The sequence below is a fragment of the Pristiophorus japonicus genome, chromosome 1, assembly GCF_044704955.1.
Source record: "Pristiophorus japonicus isolate sPriJap1 chromosome 1, sPriJap1.hap1, whole genome shotgun sequence".
Lineage (NCBI taxonomy): Eukaryota > Metazoa > Chordata > Chondrichthyes > Pristiophoridae > Pristiophorus > Pristiophorus japonicus.
Window position 1 is genome coordinate 59,139,190 of NC_091977.1, and position 15,634 is coordinate 59,154,823.

Consider the following 15,634-nt stretch of genomic DNA (forward strand, 5'->3'; position numbering starts at 1 on the left):
GGCACCGTTTAATGTTTTATGTTTTCGCAGGTAAACTCAAAAGAGTTTCATGCACAAGGACAACTCCAAAAGAGTTTCATGCACAAGGACAGCCCGGCAACCAAATTTTAATTTGATTTTACGTTTTAAAGTTTAATTTGTTTTAATTGCCGGTGTTTTTAGTGTCCCCCTCTCCTTTTATAGGGGGCACTGGAAAAAGGAAAAAAACTTGATTTTAGTGCCAAAAAAAAAAACCCAAAAAAAAACAAAAAAGAAAAAAAGGACCTTGTAAATGTCTGGTGTGTCATCCAGGTCGGGTGGCACGGATAAATGTTTTATGTTTTGCAGGTAGACTCTAAAAGAGTTTCATGCACAAGGACAACTCCAAAAGAGTTTCATGCACAAGGACAGCCCGGCAACCAAATTTTAATTTGATTTTATGTTTTTAAGTTAATTTGTTTTAATTGCCGGTGCTTTTAGTGTCCCCCTCCCCTTTTATAGGGGGCACTTGGAGAAAAATATGTTTTTGTGCCCAAAAAAAACCCCCCAAAAATACCACAAAAAAATAAAAGGGCCTGTAAATGTTTGTTGTTTCCCCCAGATCGGGGAGCATGGTTTAATGTTTTTTTTTTGTTTACTCCCAAAAAGAGTTTCATGCACAAGGACCCCCAGGTCCCTCTGCACCACAGCATGTTGTAATTTCTCCCCATTCAAATAATATTCCCTTTTACTGTTTTTTTTCCCCAAGGTGGATGACCTCACACTTTCCGACATTGTATTCCATCTGCCAAACCTTAGCCCATTCGCTTAACCTATCCAAATCTCCTTGTAGCCTCTCTGAGTCCTCTACACAACCCGCTTTCCCACTAATCTGAGTGTCATCTGCAAATTTTGTTGCACTACACTCTGTCCCCTCATCTAGGTCATCTATGTATATTGTAAACAGTTGTGGTCCCAGCACTGATCCATGTGGCACACCACTAACCACTGATTTCCAACCGGAAAAGGACCCATTTATCCCGACTCTCTGCTTTCTGTTCGCCAGCCAATTCTCTATCCATGCTAATACATTTCCTCTGACTCCGCGTACCTTTATCTTCTGCAGTAACCTTTTGTGTGGCACCTTATCGAATGCCTTTTGGAAATCTAAATACACCACATCCATCGGTACACCTCTATCCACCATGCTCGTTATATCCTCAAAGAATTCCAGTAAGTTAGTTAAACATGATTTCTCTTTCATGAATCCATGCTGCGTCTGCTTGATTGCACTATTCCTATCCAGGGATATAATCAGGGATGCTCAAGAGGGCAGAATTTGAGGAGCGCAGATGTCTTGGGGGGTTGTGAGGCTGAAGGAGATTAGGGAAGGGTGAAGCCATGGAGGGATTTGTAAACAAGGATGAGAATTCTGAAATCGAGGCGTTGCTTAACTGGGAGCCAATGTAGGTCGGTGAGCACAGGGGTGATGGGTGATCGTGACTTGGTGCGAGTTAGGACACAGGCTGCCGAGTTTCGGATGACCTCAAGTTTACGTAGTGTAGAATGTGGGAGGCCAGCCAGGAGTGCATTAGAATCGTCAAGTCGAGAAGTACAAAGGCACGGATGAGGGTTTCAGCAGCAGATGAGCTAAGGCAGGGGCGAAGACGGGCGATGTTATCATGGTGGAAATAGGCGGTTTTTAGTATGCCGTGGATATGTGGCTGGAAGCTCATTTCAAGGTCAAATATGACACCTACATTGCAAACAGTCTGGTTCAGCCTCAGGCAGATGCTAGGGAGACGGATGGAGTCGGTGGCTAGAGAACACAGTTTGGGGACCAAAGACAATGGCTTCTGTCTTTCCAATATTTAATTGGAGAATATTTCTGTTCATCTGGTACTGGATGTTGGATAAGCAGTCTGACAATTTAGAGACTGTGGAGTGGTCGAGAGAAGTGGTGGTGAGGTACAGCTGGGTGTCGTCAGCGTACATGTGGAAATTGATGCCGTGTTTTCAGATGATGTTGCCAAGGGCAGCATATAAATGAGTAATAGGAAGGAGCCAAGGATAGATCCTTGGGGGCACCAGAGGTAACAATGCGGGAGTGGGAAGAGAAGCCATTGAAGATGATTTTCTGGCTACGATTAGGTAGATAAGAATGGAACCAGGCGAGTGCAGTCCCACCCAGCTGGACGATGGTGGAGAGGCGTTGGAGGAGGATGGACTGGTCAACCATGTCAAAGGCTGTAGACAGATCGAGGATGGATAGTTGTCACAACACAAAGGATGTAATTTGTGACTTTGATGAGAGCCGTTTCAGTACTGTGGCAGGGGTGGAAACCAGATTGAAGGGATTCAAACATGGAGTTCTGGGAAAGATGGACATGGATTTGGGAGGCACGTTGGAGAGGAAAGGAGGTTGGAGATGGGGCTATAGCTAGCAAGCACAGTGGGGTCAAGGGGTTTTTTTTAGGAGAGGGGTGATGATTGCAGATATGAAGGAGAGGGAGACCGTACCTGAGGAGAGAGAACTTTTAACAATGTCAGCCAGCATGGGAATCAGAAAAGGAAGTTGGGTGGGAATGGGGCCAAGCGAGCAAGAAGTGGATCTCATGAACAAGATGAGCGTGGAGAGGTCAAGAGGGGAGATCAGAAAGAAACTGGAGAAAGATGCGAGTTTAGGGCTAGGGCAAGGGGCAACTCAGAGGAATTGGCCCAGTGGGCTCGGGGAAGGAAGGGAAGTGGGAGAGGCAGCTGATCGGATGATCTCAATCTTTGAGACAAAGATGTCCGTGAGCTCCTTGCACTTGTTGTTGGAGGTGAGTGTGGTGGAGACGGGAGAGGGGTTTAAGAAGACGGTTACCAGTAGAGAATAGTAGCCGGGGATTATCTTTACATTCCAGAATAATCCTGGAAAGTGAGCAGTTTTGGCAGACAAGAATAGGACCTGATAATGCTCTATGTGGTCCAGCCAGACCTGGCGGAGAAAGGCTAAACCAGTTGCCCACCATATCCATTCAAGTCTGAGCCCCTTGCACTTTAGGGAGTGAAGATGAGGGCTGTACCAGGGGGAATGGTCAGGGTGAGAGAGGGTAATGGCTTTAATAGGGCATAGGGTTTCAAAGTTGAGGGTGTGGTTGAGCAGATCCGTGGCTGCAGAAATGTCATGGTGAATGGAGGGCCAAAGGCTGGACAGTTTGGAATTCATATGTGCATTTGAAAGAGAGTCGGGAGAGAGTTTTTTTCCACGGGAGGATGCAGAAGGAATTGGGTTGGATGGGGGAAGGGCGATGTGGGTGGAGAGCGATACAAGGAAATAATCAGAGATGGCCTTATCTGCAATTGACACGTTGGGTATAGCGAGGTCACGAGTGATGGCAAGGTCAAGGGGGTGGCCGTGAATATGGGTTGGGGAGTTCACATGGAGGGAAAGATTAAGGGAGTATACGATGGTAGTAAACTCAGAGGAGAGAGAGCATGATTAATTGGGATGGAGGTTCAAATCATCGAGAAGTCGCTCGGTGCAGAGGCTGAGGGAGGAAAGAAGTGAAGATATCTCGGTGATAACATTTTTATAATACTTGGGAGGGCGGTAGAGAACAAAAATTTTAAATGAGCGGTGAGAGGGATGGGATAAGGTGAGATGTTCAAAGGAGGAGAAAGTGCCGGAGGAGTAGGGGGACAGACCAAGGTGTGATTTGCTGCTGAGAGCCACATCGCCACCATGGGTAGGGCAAGAGGTGGAAGGTATATTTAAAGGTACGGTGTCATCACCCCTCAGCCAAGTTTCCATCAGGGCCATGATGTTGCTGCAATCATCCACGATAAGCTCATGGATGGCAAGGGCCTTGTTCGTAAGCAAACAGACATTCTGCAAGGAGATGCAGAGAGGATAGGTGATGGAAAATCCACTGCCAACATCTACAGGGTCAGTGATTGGAGGGGCGAGTTGGATGGGGAGGAGATTGACAAGGCTAGCCCCCCCGAGGTCAAGCTAGGCGGCAAGGTCGGTGAGAGAGTACGATGGGGCAGTTGGGGTTGCTACTCGTGAGGAGACAACAACAAGTGCCACAGTGGGCCCTTCGGAGGATGCCAAGAGATGCACAGAGGGAAGCTGTAGTCTTATCTTAAGAGGGAGTCGAGCCTGGGCTGGAGGCAGGAGAGTAGGAAGGTCAAAGAGTAATGAACGGTTGGGGTAGGGATTTGGGAGGACAGAGTATCCGAGAGAGGAGAGATGAAAGGTGGCATTACGACAGGAGAGACCAGTCAGGGAGGAATAGAGAGAAAAGAAAAAGGGGGAGAAAGAAGTGGAAATAGAAGGGGTGGTCCGGAGCGGCAGCCAAAATGCGCACGTGAATGGACACGGAAAACCTCAAGTTACATAGGCGTTGTTATGTAGCAATTATAGGGATGCATATTTCCTGGTAGTAACAGGGAATAGGTTGGTGACAATAGTAAGGAGTCCTGAGTTAAAGTTAGAGGTCCTGTGGAGGGCAAAAGCTGACATCGGTAGGATGGAGTCAGTTTGGATCATCAACAAACTGTTGTCCAAGTTCAGAGACAGGTGTAGCAGGCGAGAGAAGTCCAGAAGCTATTTGAAGGGTAGAGAATTAAAGGATGGAGGTTATTGCCGTGGTAATGAGAGTCGGTTCGGTGCAGAAAGATGATAGAAAAGTCCATGTGAAGTAAATATAGTAGAAAAAAAAGACTATTAGCTTTTTTCTGAAGCTTTTTGTTAGCTCATCTAAAAGAAAAAAAGACTTGCGGTTCTATCGCGTCTTTCACGACCATTGGACGTCCTAAAGCGCTTTACAGCCAATGAAATACTTTTTGAAGTGTTGTAAAGTAGGAGACGTGTCAGCCAATTTGTGCACAGCAAGGTTCCACAAACAGCAATGTGATAATGACCAGATAATTTGTTTTACAGTGATGTTAATTGGGGGATAAATATTGACCAGGACACTGGGGATAACTGCACTGCTCTGCTTTGAAATCTTTTACATCCACCTGAGAGGGCAGATGAGGTCTTGGTTTAATGTCTCATCCAAAAGATGGCACCTCTGACAGTGCAGTGGTCCTTCAGTACTGTACTGTACTGGAGTGTCAGCCTAGATTTATGTGCTTCAGTCCCTGGAGTGGGACTTAAACCCCACAACCTTCTGACTCAGAGACCAGAGTGCTACCCACTGAGCCGCAGCTGACACTCACCTCAGCAAGGACACAAATGAGGCACTAAAATTGGTCTGACGCACCCTGCATTTGGTCAACTGAGAATGAGATCGGATTCCAGATTCAATCTGACACAAAGGTGGGAGTGAATGAGCGACGGCTGGCTGCGCGCGCAGCCTCGGGCACTCCAGGGGAGGAGCCATGCCGTGACGTTTTTGCTGTCGGAGCGACCATCTCTGAGTGACTTTTGGCTCGGAAGTGGATCCGTTTATTTGTTTGTTGTGGCCATGGCGGGGATTAAAGGTGAGCTGCAGGGGGGACGCGGCCTCGGGAAACGGGACCGTGGGGTGTCTCCCCGGCGGGGCGGGGCGGGGCACCGGCAGAGCAGAGCTGCCGGTTTTGTGATACTCGGCCGGAGCCGCTGAGACCGCAGTGCCGGGCGGGCGGGCCGGCTGTAGTGGAAAGTGCGCTCCGCCCCCGAGTATGAATCGGAGGCGGGTCTGGGTCTGGCCGGCGGCTCTCTCTCTTTCCCCCTTTCCCTTGTCTCTCTCACCGCCCTCCCCTGCACCGTCGACCCCTCTGTTCCCCCTGCTTACCTTCTCTGAAATTGTCAAGTGAAGCCTGCTTTTGCGGACCTCTGGAAAGAAATCTAGTTTGTTAACGGGATGTGTGTAATGAGTTGGTTGGGTTACTTTGTTTTTTGTCACTTTACATGTTCCAGCTCTGATCAGCCTGTCATTTGGTGGAGCCATCGGACTGATGTTTCTGATGCTTGGATGTGCCCTTCCAGACTACAAGTAAACAATAAGTACCTCGTTTTCAGCGCTAATCCAGGGAGCACTTTATCTACTACTTTTTACATTAAAACTAATGGAAGTTTAATCATTTACTGATTTTGATTATTTTATGACGGGATAAAACTGATAATTGCAGACTAGAGATTGGTTTCTTAAGTGAATAAGATTTCATTCACAGTTTAGAGCCTAGCTTCTCAATATAATCCTGGTTTGAACGGTGACATAGTTAAATACTAATGTAGCGCTTGAGTTGAACAGTTGAAATTTTCAGATGCAGATCTCTGGGACTAATTATCAGTTGTTAGGAATGCTTTATCATCTTTAGTATTTGTATTCTTGCTAACTTTTATGCATGCTTATTTTCTTTTGATTGCATACTTGAGAGAGAAGGGAATAGAGGGATACAGTGCCAGGGTGGGAAGATGTCATTAGACTGGGAGGAAGCTTGTGAGGAATATAAATGCCAAAAGACCAATTAGCTAGAATGGACTGTAGGTTCAATATGTTTTCTAAGGTAATAGTCCAAGTTTAGAAGCCATGACATAGACAGAGTGGTTCTAATGGGGGTCAAAAGACAACTGAAACAAAGGCAGTGGGAGGGGACTGTAGATTGAGCTAATTGGCACAGAATGGAGCAGTGAATGGAGTGTCTTGGGGATCAGGCTTTGCTGCTACCAGTAATGCACATAAATTGGAAGTGGGGATCGAAATATGATTCCAAACTGAGAGGGACTGTAAACAACCGGAAATAGGCCGATCAACTGCAGAAGGATTTGGATAGATTGGAGAGCTGGGCTGATGAGTGGCAGATGTCATTCAGTGTAGACAAATGCAAAGTCATGAGATTGGCAAAGGATAATAAACGGCAATATAAAATAAATGGTATTCTACAGGGCATGACAAAGGAGAATGATTTTGGGGGCACTGGTAAATAGATTATTGAAGCCATCAGCATATTATGCAGCAGCGGTAAAGAGAGAAAGTGGGTTGTATTGGAATAAAGTTGAGGATGGGGCCTCACGACAGATCCTCGGACTCCAGAGGCAGTGGAACAGGAAAAGAAGCCATTGCAGGCGATGCTCTGGCTACAATTTGATGGCAGCCACAACATTCTGACTCTGGCGAGAGATTTACCAACAGAGCCAAGCTGGCCCTGAAGTCCCTTCCAGGCTGGGCAGAGGGGTCAACATGGCCAATTTATTTTTCAAAAAAAGCTGATTCGGTAGTTGGAAAGGTGACGTGAGCAGGCATAAATGAGCAGCGGGAAAAGTTGAGCAGTGGGTGTCAGAGGGAATAGCAGGACTGAATTTTAATCTTTTTTGTCAACTGGGATCTGGGAGTGGAGCTGCATCGAGGCCATTTCTCCACTTTTTTTTTTCTTTTTAGCTGCGGGTTTGGGAAGGAAGAAGGGCTGAAATAAGGAGATTGGTAGTGGGACACGGCAGGGTCATCATCATAAGTGGACTGGGAGCACAGCCGTCATAAGGAGACTAGAAGTGGAGAGCAGAGCTGTCATAAGGAGACTAGCAGCAGGACCCAGCAGGGTCATCATAAGGAAACTGTCAGCGGGAAGCAGGGCTGTAACCCTGACGATCTAATTATTTTAACTATAAAGCGAAGAAATCTGTATTGAAAGAAAATAATTGGAAAACCGAGTTTAAAAAGAGGCAAAAATAATTTTATGAAATTTCAAAGCATAAAGTAAAAATGAGATAAGCAGTTGGAAGAAATAGGGTGCATTTGTTTTAACACATTGCAGATTCCAAACATGATGGATGTTAAAGATTTAAACAAATATATAAAAATCTAACCAAACATATTTCAGGAGAAAATCTAAATGGCGGACAGTGTGACTGGCAGATTCAATTTTCACATATGTTAAAGTGTTGAAATAGGAAGTTTCCATTATTAATATTGACCAAAAAAAGTGTTACTCAGAAATTGCGCCAACAGAATATAGGATTTGGGGATAGAAGTGCATGTAATATACAAGACTTTTAATAGATAAAGTAGATCAACCAAACCCTACCACTAAATCTGAGTGTTGTACACTGTGATGTGTCTCGATCCCCTCTTGCCCTATCCAAGTGGTCCAGGTATTAGTACTCCGCCATTTTATTTTCACCATTTCAGGGAAGGCCCTTGAATCTAGCTACTTCAGAACTAAGCCTAACGAGTAAGTATACAAGCTTTAGCAGACTGTTCCTGCCCGTAATGCAAACTTTAATCTCCCCTCTAGTGGTTTTTGTTATGAATTCACACACACAAAATATTTGTTAAAAATGAGAGATATTGCTGTTGTGGAACAGAACTGTCTGCATTTTGGGCACCTTGTGTCAGAATATAGTGCTCCTAGATCAGGTATAGCCTGGTTATGTGTAAAGTAAAGACGCCTGTGCTCTGGCCCAACACCCCCATCCTCAGAAAGGCTGCACCTACATGACAATTTTCTGTTTCCCACACCAGAGGTTTTATGGCCCTTTTACATGTAGATTTCAAATTTAGTGCCAATTGATGCCATATTAAGTATTAGCCTTGGCTCAGTGGTAGCTCTCGTCTCTGAGTCAGGAGGTTGTACTTTCACGTCCCACTTCAGAGACTTGAGCACATAATCTAGGATGACACGTTAGTTCAGTACTGAGTGAGCGCTGCGCTGTTGGCTATGTCGTCTTTTAGCTGAGGAGTTAAATCAAGGTCCTATCTGCCCCTTCAGGTGGATGTAAACCATCCCATGGCACCATTTGGAGAAGAGCAGTGGAGTTCTCCCTGGTGCCTGGCCAACATCTATCCCTTAACCAGCATCACTGCAAGCAGATTATCTGGTTACGATCACATTGCTGTTTGTGGAACCTTGCTGTGTGAAAATTGGCTGCTGCGGTTTCAACATTTTAACAGTGACTACGTATCAAAAGTGGCTGTAAAACACTTTGGCACATCCTGGGGTTGTCAAGGCGCTATATAAATGCAAGTTTTTTTCTTTTAAGATTTAGTGTTAGGGACACATGTCACTAGGAACTGGTGAGATGAGATTTTCATCTCCTCAGTCTAGACTGGATAGAAACCAACTTTTGTGAAGTGAAATGACTGTGTGCCAAGTCACGGTGCCATCTAATCTTCAAAGAAAAGGTTGAGCAATGGTGTGTATAGAAGTTGAGAAGTTATGTATTTATTTTGACACAAACTTTGTGCAGTAATGTTACAAGGGTAATATGGGGAATCTGTTCTCTTTTCAAGCTACATTTAGTGTAGCATTCTACAATGATTAGCAAACAGTTCCTTGGGATGTACCGAGAAACCTAGTTTGACCACTTTTTAAAAGGGCCTGAAAGCAAATAAGAGATTAATATTGTGAATCAAAATCCAGTAAATAACAATGTTAGATTTATGTTGTCATGGAACCATACAGCACAGAAGGAGATTATTTGGACATCCAGCTGTGCAGGTTCTCTGGAAAAAAACTGCTAATCAGGCCCACTACCCTGGTCTTTCCCCATAGTCCTGCAATTCTTTCCTTTTTAAGTAGAGATCCAATTCCCTTTTGAAAGTTACTGTTGAACTTATTTCCATCACCCTTTCAGGCAGCGCATTCCAGATCATCATAACTTGCTGAGTTTAAAAATAATTCTCCTCTTTGCTTTTTTGCCAATTATTTTAAATCTATGTCCTCTAGTTATTGATACACTTGATAGTGGAAACAGTTTCTCCCCATCTGCTCTGATTAAAAAGCCTTCATAATTTTGAACACCACTATTAAATCTCCCCTTAACCTTCTTTGCTTTATGGAGAACAATCCCAGCTTCTTTCATCGCTCCAGATAACTGAAATCCCTTGTGCCCGGTACCATTCTGGTAAATCTTGTCTGCAACCACTCCTATGCCTTGATGTCCATCCTAAAAGTCTGGTGCCCAGAATTGGACACATTAATGGCCTGGATTTTCCAAGGTCTGTGACCACGCACGTGTACAAGTTCCAGGTTTAGGGATGGGGTGGGCATGTGCAAAAACCCTGAACTTGCGAAGACAGATCCTCTGTATCCTCAGGAAATGGACATCCACTGGCAGAGGTTTGGGCTATTTGCCCAACTCTTGCCCAGAAAATGCCCATGAAACACTTGCACCTGGTAAAAACAGGCTTAAGGCCTTTTACAAGCGTATGGGTGAAAATAAATATTTAATATTCAAAAACCTTTAATATTTTATTTTTGGCCCATTAAAAATATTTAAATTTATTTTTCAAAAAATTTAATTTTTTTTAATTTTTAATGAAATTGTATTTTAATTCATTTTAAACATGCTCTGTAAATGTGTATTTTGGGTAATTCCTATTAAGCATATGGGGATTCCGTACTAAATGGAATCTTCATAAGCATAATGGGAATCCCCTATCTGATTGGCTGGTCCCCAAGCACCCCCGGGGTACATGGACCTCTCCACAGGCCTATGCGTAGAGGCCCAGGAGTGTGAGCCTCTGTGGATCCAGGATCATCAGGTAGGTTCGTAGATTTGTTGCAGTTCGGAGGCATCTGTCCCCGGGAAGCCTTCGACCGCAAATTCAGGCCTAATATTCTAGCTGAGGTCTAGCCAGTGATTTATAAAGGATTAGCATAACATCCTTGCTTTTGTACTCCATGCCTCTATTTATAAAGCCCAGGATCCCGTATGATTTTTTTTTTTGATAGCTGCATCAACTTGTCCTGTGACCGACAAAGATGTGTGTACGTACATCCATCCACAGGTCTCTCTGTTCCTGCACGCCCTTTAAAATTGGACCATTTTGTTTATACTGCCTCTCGCCATGTTTTCTTCCAAAATGCATCACTTCCCACTTCTCTACATTAAATTTCATCTGCCATGTATCTGCTCATTTCACCATGTCCTCCTGAAGTCTGCTACCATCCTCCTCACTGTTTCCTACATATCCAAGCTTTGTGTCATCTGCAAACTTTAAAATAATGCCTTATATACTAAAGTCCAGGTAATTAAATATATATGAAAAAAAGCGGTCCTAATGTCGACTGCTGGGGGGACACCCCTGTATAGTTCCCTCCACTCAGTCACTACTCCTCTGCTTTCTGTCTCAGCCAATTTTCTGTCTGTGCTGTCACTGTCCCTTTAATCCTATGGACTTCAGTTTTGTTAACAAGTCTATTGTGTGGTAATTTATCAAATGCCTTTTGAAAGTCCATATACACTAGGTAAACTAAAATTACCTTCATCAATCATCTTTGTTATTGCATTGAAGAACTCAAATCAAGCTAGTCAGACACGATTTAACAAATTTATGTTGGCTGTCATTTATTAACCAAGTGACAATTGTTCCGAATATGGTCTCTAGAAGTTTCCCCACAGATGTTAAGCTGGCCTGTAGTTACCTGATGTAGTTCTCTCCCCTTTTTTTTGAAAAGCAGTGGAAGCATTTGCAACCCTCCCATCCTCTGGCACCTCAGAGAAGAAATTCCTCCTCATCTCAGTTTTAAATGGGCAGACCCTTATTCTGAGACTATGTCCACTAGTTTTAGTTTCCCCTATGAGTGGAGATATCCTCTCTCCATCCACCTTGTCGACCCCCTACAGTGCAAATATATCCTTCCTTAAATACGGAGATCAAAACTAACGCAGTACTCCAGGTGTGGCCTCACCAATACCCTGTATAGTTGTATCAGGATTCTTCTGCTTTTATACTCTATCCCCCTTGCAATAAAGGCCAACATTCCATTTGCCTTCCTGATTACTTGCTGTACCTGCATACTAACTTTTTGTGTTTCATGCACAAAGACCCCCAGGTCTCTCTGTACTGCAGCATTTTGCAATTTTTCTCCATTTAAATTATACACACTGCCCTCATCGACCCTCTTGGAAAAATTCAATCAAGTTAGTCAGATACTGCCTTCCCTAAACAAATCCATGCTGACTGTCCTGGATTAATTCATCGAAGTCATTGAGCTCAATTTTCCGGGGTCATTTGCGCCGTTTTTTTTTTGTGTATTTATTTTTTCAAAGTTTCTCCCTGCGATCTGCGCTGACGCAACTGACTTAGTTCCGATTTTTCAAGGCTAGTTTTTTTTGGCATCGTAGGTGGCGTTCCCTCATGTCTGCGCCGGTTTTTATAATTTTTCGCAGTTTGTCCAAAATTATTTCCTCCTAGGTCGGCGTATCTGACCACTCCCGAAAAACCTTCTGGGCACTTAAGAAAACCAGCGCACATTGACAAATCGGTGCTGAAAGACGGCATTGTTTTTAGGCAAAGATTTTGGAGGGAGTCAAGAACACTGTAAAAAATCAATAATAAAGTTCGACTTTTTTTTAACCTGTCAACGTAGTAAATGGAAGTTTGTTGGATTTCAGAAGCTTTCTCTTTTTTTTTTAGCACTCACTCGCATGCCACCACCGCACGCCTTGAAGCAGGGCTGGAGGGTCGGCTTCTGAAGACTGCAATAAGTGGGGGGGGGGAGGGGGAGAGGAGGAAAGAGTGAGAGAAGGGGAGAAGTCACAAGACTGCAATTACTTAAGTGGGGGAAGAGAGGAGAAGTCATAAAACCTTGGGTGATACTTCTTGAGTTCCAAAAGTTGTGTCAAGAATGGAACAAATAATGGAAATGATTCAGTTTTAATGTAAAATAAAGCGTCGGTGGCAGGAGGCAAGTTGGAGGGCCTGGCTTTGGGCTCTTCAGAGGCTGGTGTGGGGATTGGACGCCATCAGTGGGGTGAGTGATGAGGTACTGGAACTGTCGGGAGAAGTAACAGCAATGACACAAGAAATAGGAACGATATCCGGGAGTGGCATTTGATTTTGTCAATGGGCGCAGGGTTTGGGTGTGTTTCCTTATTGTAGCAGCTAACTCCAACATGCCATCCCTCATTTGCCCTGACAGAGTCTCAACGACCTGCAACATTCCCTCCCTCATGGTCAGTGACATTTGCAAGACATACTCTTTTCCTCGAGTGTGGGCCCAGCTTATGCAGTGGTGGTTGCTTTTCTCCAGGCAGGACCCATCAAAGCAGCGACCCTCTCTTCCAAGGGTGGCAGTGGCTGCAGATTTGCCGGGCCTCCTGTTCTGGTTCTTTCTCGTTTGTTGTGTGCCATTTTTCTCTGCAAAGATGAAAACATAACTTTTTAGAGAGGGTGTCTTTCTGCTGGGTGGGACATATACAGCTGGTCACATTTACAATTGCATTGAATAAATGAAAATATTAGTTACACTAAGTACTTGACCAAGGTCCTGCCATTTGTTTTTACACTGGCGTCCAGATCTCATGTGGTCATCAGTGCGCAGTAATCTTCTGCAACTTGGTTCCAGTGTTTCTTGATTTCTTTGGGTGGAACTTTTATGTGACCTCTGCTGGTGTCCAGCTCCTGCCATCTGTTCTCAATCACAGTAACTAGTACCTCCTCTTCTTCCTGTAAGAAATTCTTGGTCCTTGCACAGCGTTGCATCTTGTACTGCTGTAGCTGCGATTTTTCCAATGCTCTCTCGCAGAACTTGTAACACACACAACTGGCTCTTTAAAAATGGCTGATTGCCAACTCGGAGCTGTACTGCGCATGTGCGTCCATTGCAACGACATCAGAAACGTAATTTTTTTTCCATGCATGCACAGCATCGTTTTTCGGCGCAAACAACAGTCTCCAGCCCCCCGAGGCGACTGGACACGCTGCACGATACCAAATTCGAATTATAGATCGTGGAAACTTTGGTAAATTATTTCTGGCCTAGAAAATGGACATAACACTGGCAATACGCCAGAAAACGGGCTTGGGCAAAATTGAGCCCATTAATATATATGGTGAAAAGCTGAGGCCCCAGTACAGATTCATGTGGAACATCACTTGTTATCTCCCACCAATCGGAAAATATTCCCTTTATCTCTACTGTTTCCTAACTCTCAACCAATTGCCAACCCGTTTGAAGAGGTGAAAGGAGAGGCACTAACAGTCCTTGCAAATGGGAATGGCGTTCAAGAGTCCACCAGTGGGTCTTCCACATTCCCTAAAACTTTCCGCTTTCCACATTCCTCTGTAAAACACTTATTAATCATTTTGTCATGCTCAAATATAAGATGTCCCTCTTCATGTCTCTGTGGTCCCACTCTTTCACACTATTTTTCAAATGTTCTGTCTTTAGGTCACGTATCATCCTGCTTCATTACTCAAAACCAGATCAGGCCAGGCAACATACTGATTAACAATCCTGGGTACATTCTGGGAACAACTTTTTGTCTCTTCTAGTCTACTGGGTAGTTAAAATTACTAATTATTGCAGCTCTGTTACTACGTACTGCAAACCTACCTAATTTTCCTAGAAATGTCATCTTTTCCACTATGTGTTGCGTAATGTAGTAACAGATCCTTCATTATTTACTTGAGTGATAGCTTGTACACCCCACCTTGAATATTGTGTACCAATCTGGGTGCTTTACTGCGGTGCTGGGATGGGGGTGGGGGGGGGGGGTGGGGGGGGAGTGCACCTGACATGTAGGGAGTACAAACAAGGGCAATTAGGTTGATAAATGGGTTTGGACATCTGAGCTGAGAAGAGAGACGAATAAAGATGTTTACATTGGGGGAAAAACAGATTAGAGGTGATCTTACTTAAGTATTTAGGATCTTAAATGGAAAAGATAAATTGGATCCAAGAGACGTGTTTAATTTTAATAGAAGCTCTGGGAAAAAGGGGATGGATTCCAGTTTAGATGCAGAGGGTGTTGAATACTGTATATGGAATAGCATATGGGGACAGTGGAAATGGTGGATGTTATAAATGTAAGTGGGCAATGGATAAGCCCGTGACAGGGCTATTGAAGGACAGCAGAACTAAAGTGAGAGATGAAGTCTCTGACGTTGGGACTGGCCCACTGATGGAGATGATCATTCCAGACCTATGTTTCTAAATGTGTTGGATATTTAGGAGGTGAGGTTGATTTAAGTATGTCTAATCATGTGTCATGCAGTAACCATGGTCTACTGCAGCTTGATTGACTGCCTTAGGGATTTGGGGAGGAGTTTCCCTGAAATAGACAATAGGTTTTTTCCCTCTATTTTTTGCCTTTCCCAGGAATGAGTTTACTAGTGGTTGGGAGGGTGATGTCCCATTTAACAGATGGGGTGAACCTGAGCCTGATGGTATTTTCTCATCCTATGTTTGTAAACCGATCAACAACTTGTATTTATATAGTGCCTTTAAGGTAATAAAATGACCCAAAGCACTTCACAGGAGCGTTATAAAACAAAGTTTGACACCGGATCACAGAAGAAGGTAATAGGGCAGGTGACCAAAAGCTTGCTCAAAGAGATAAGTTTTAAGGAGCATTGTAAAGGAGGACAGAGCGGCGGAGAGGTTTAGGATGGGAATTCCAGAGTTTAGGGCTTTTACAGCTGAAGCCATCAATAGTTGAGCAATTGCAATCAGGGCTGCTCAAGAACCCAGAGTTAGAGGAGAGTAGATATCTCCGGGTTGTAGGGCTGGAGGAGATTACAGAGATAGGGAGGGGCAAGGCCATGGAGGGATTTGAAAACAAGGATGAGAATTTTAAAATCGACTAGGAGCACAAGGGCGATGAGTGAACAGGACTTGGTGCGAGTTGGACACAGGCAGCACATTTCTGGATGACCTCACGTTTACGGAGAGTAGAACGTGGGAGGCCAGCCAGGAATGAGTTGGAATAGTCAAGTCTAGAGGTAACAAAGATATGGATGAGGGGTTCAGCAGC

General features: G+C 44.3%; 1 protein-coding gene across 1 annotated transcript in view; it reads left to right on the top strand.

Annotated features, from left to right (window-relative positions):
* The first annotated feature begins 5,329 nt into the window (after window positions 1–5,329).
* The window catches only part of LOC139280018 (leptin receptor overlapping transcript-like 1), a 38,317-nt gene continuing 28,012 nt past the window's right edge, over window positions 5,330–15,634 (top strand). Inside the window, exons 1-2 of the mRNA XM_070899484.1 lie at window positions 5,330–5,433; window positions 5,852–5,927. Coding sequence (XP_070755585.1) covers window positions 5,418–5,433; window positions 5,852–5,927 — 92 coding nt within the window. The 5' untranslated portion in view covers window positions 5,330–5,417. The remainder of the gene's footprint in view (window positions 5,434–5,851; window positions 5,928–15,634) is intronic.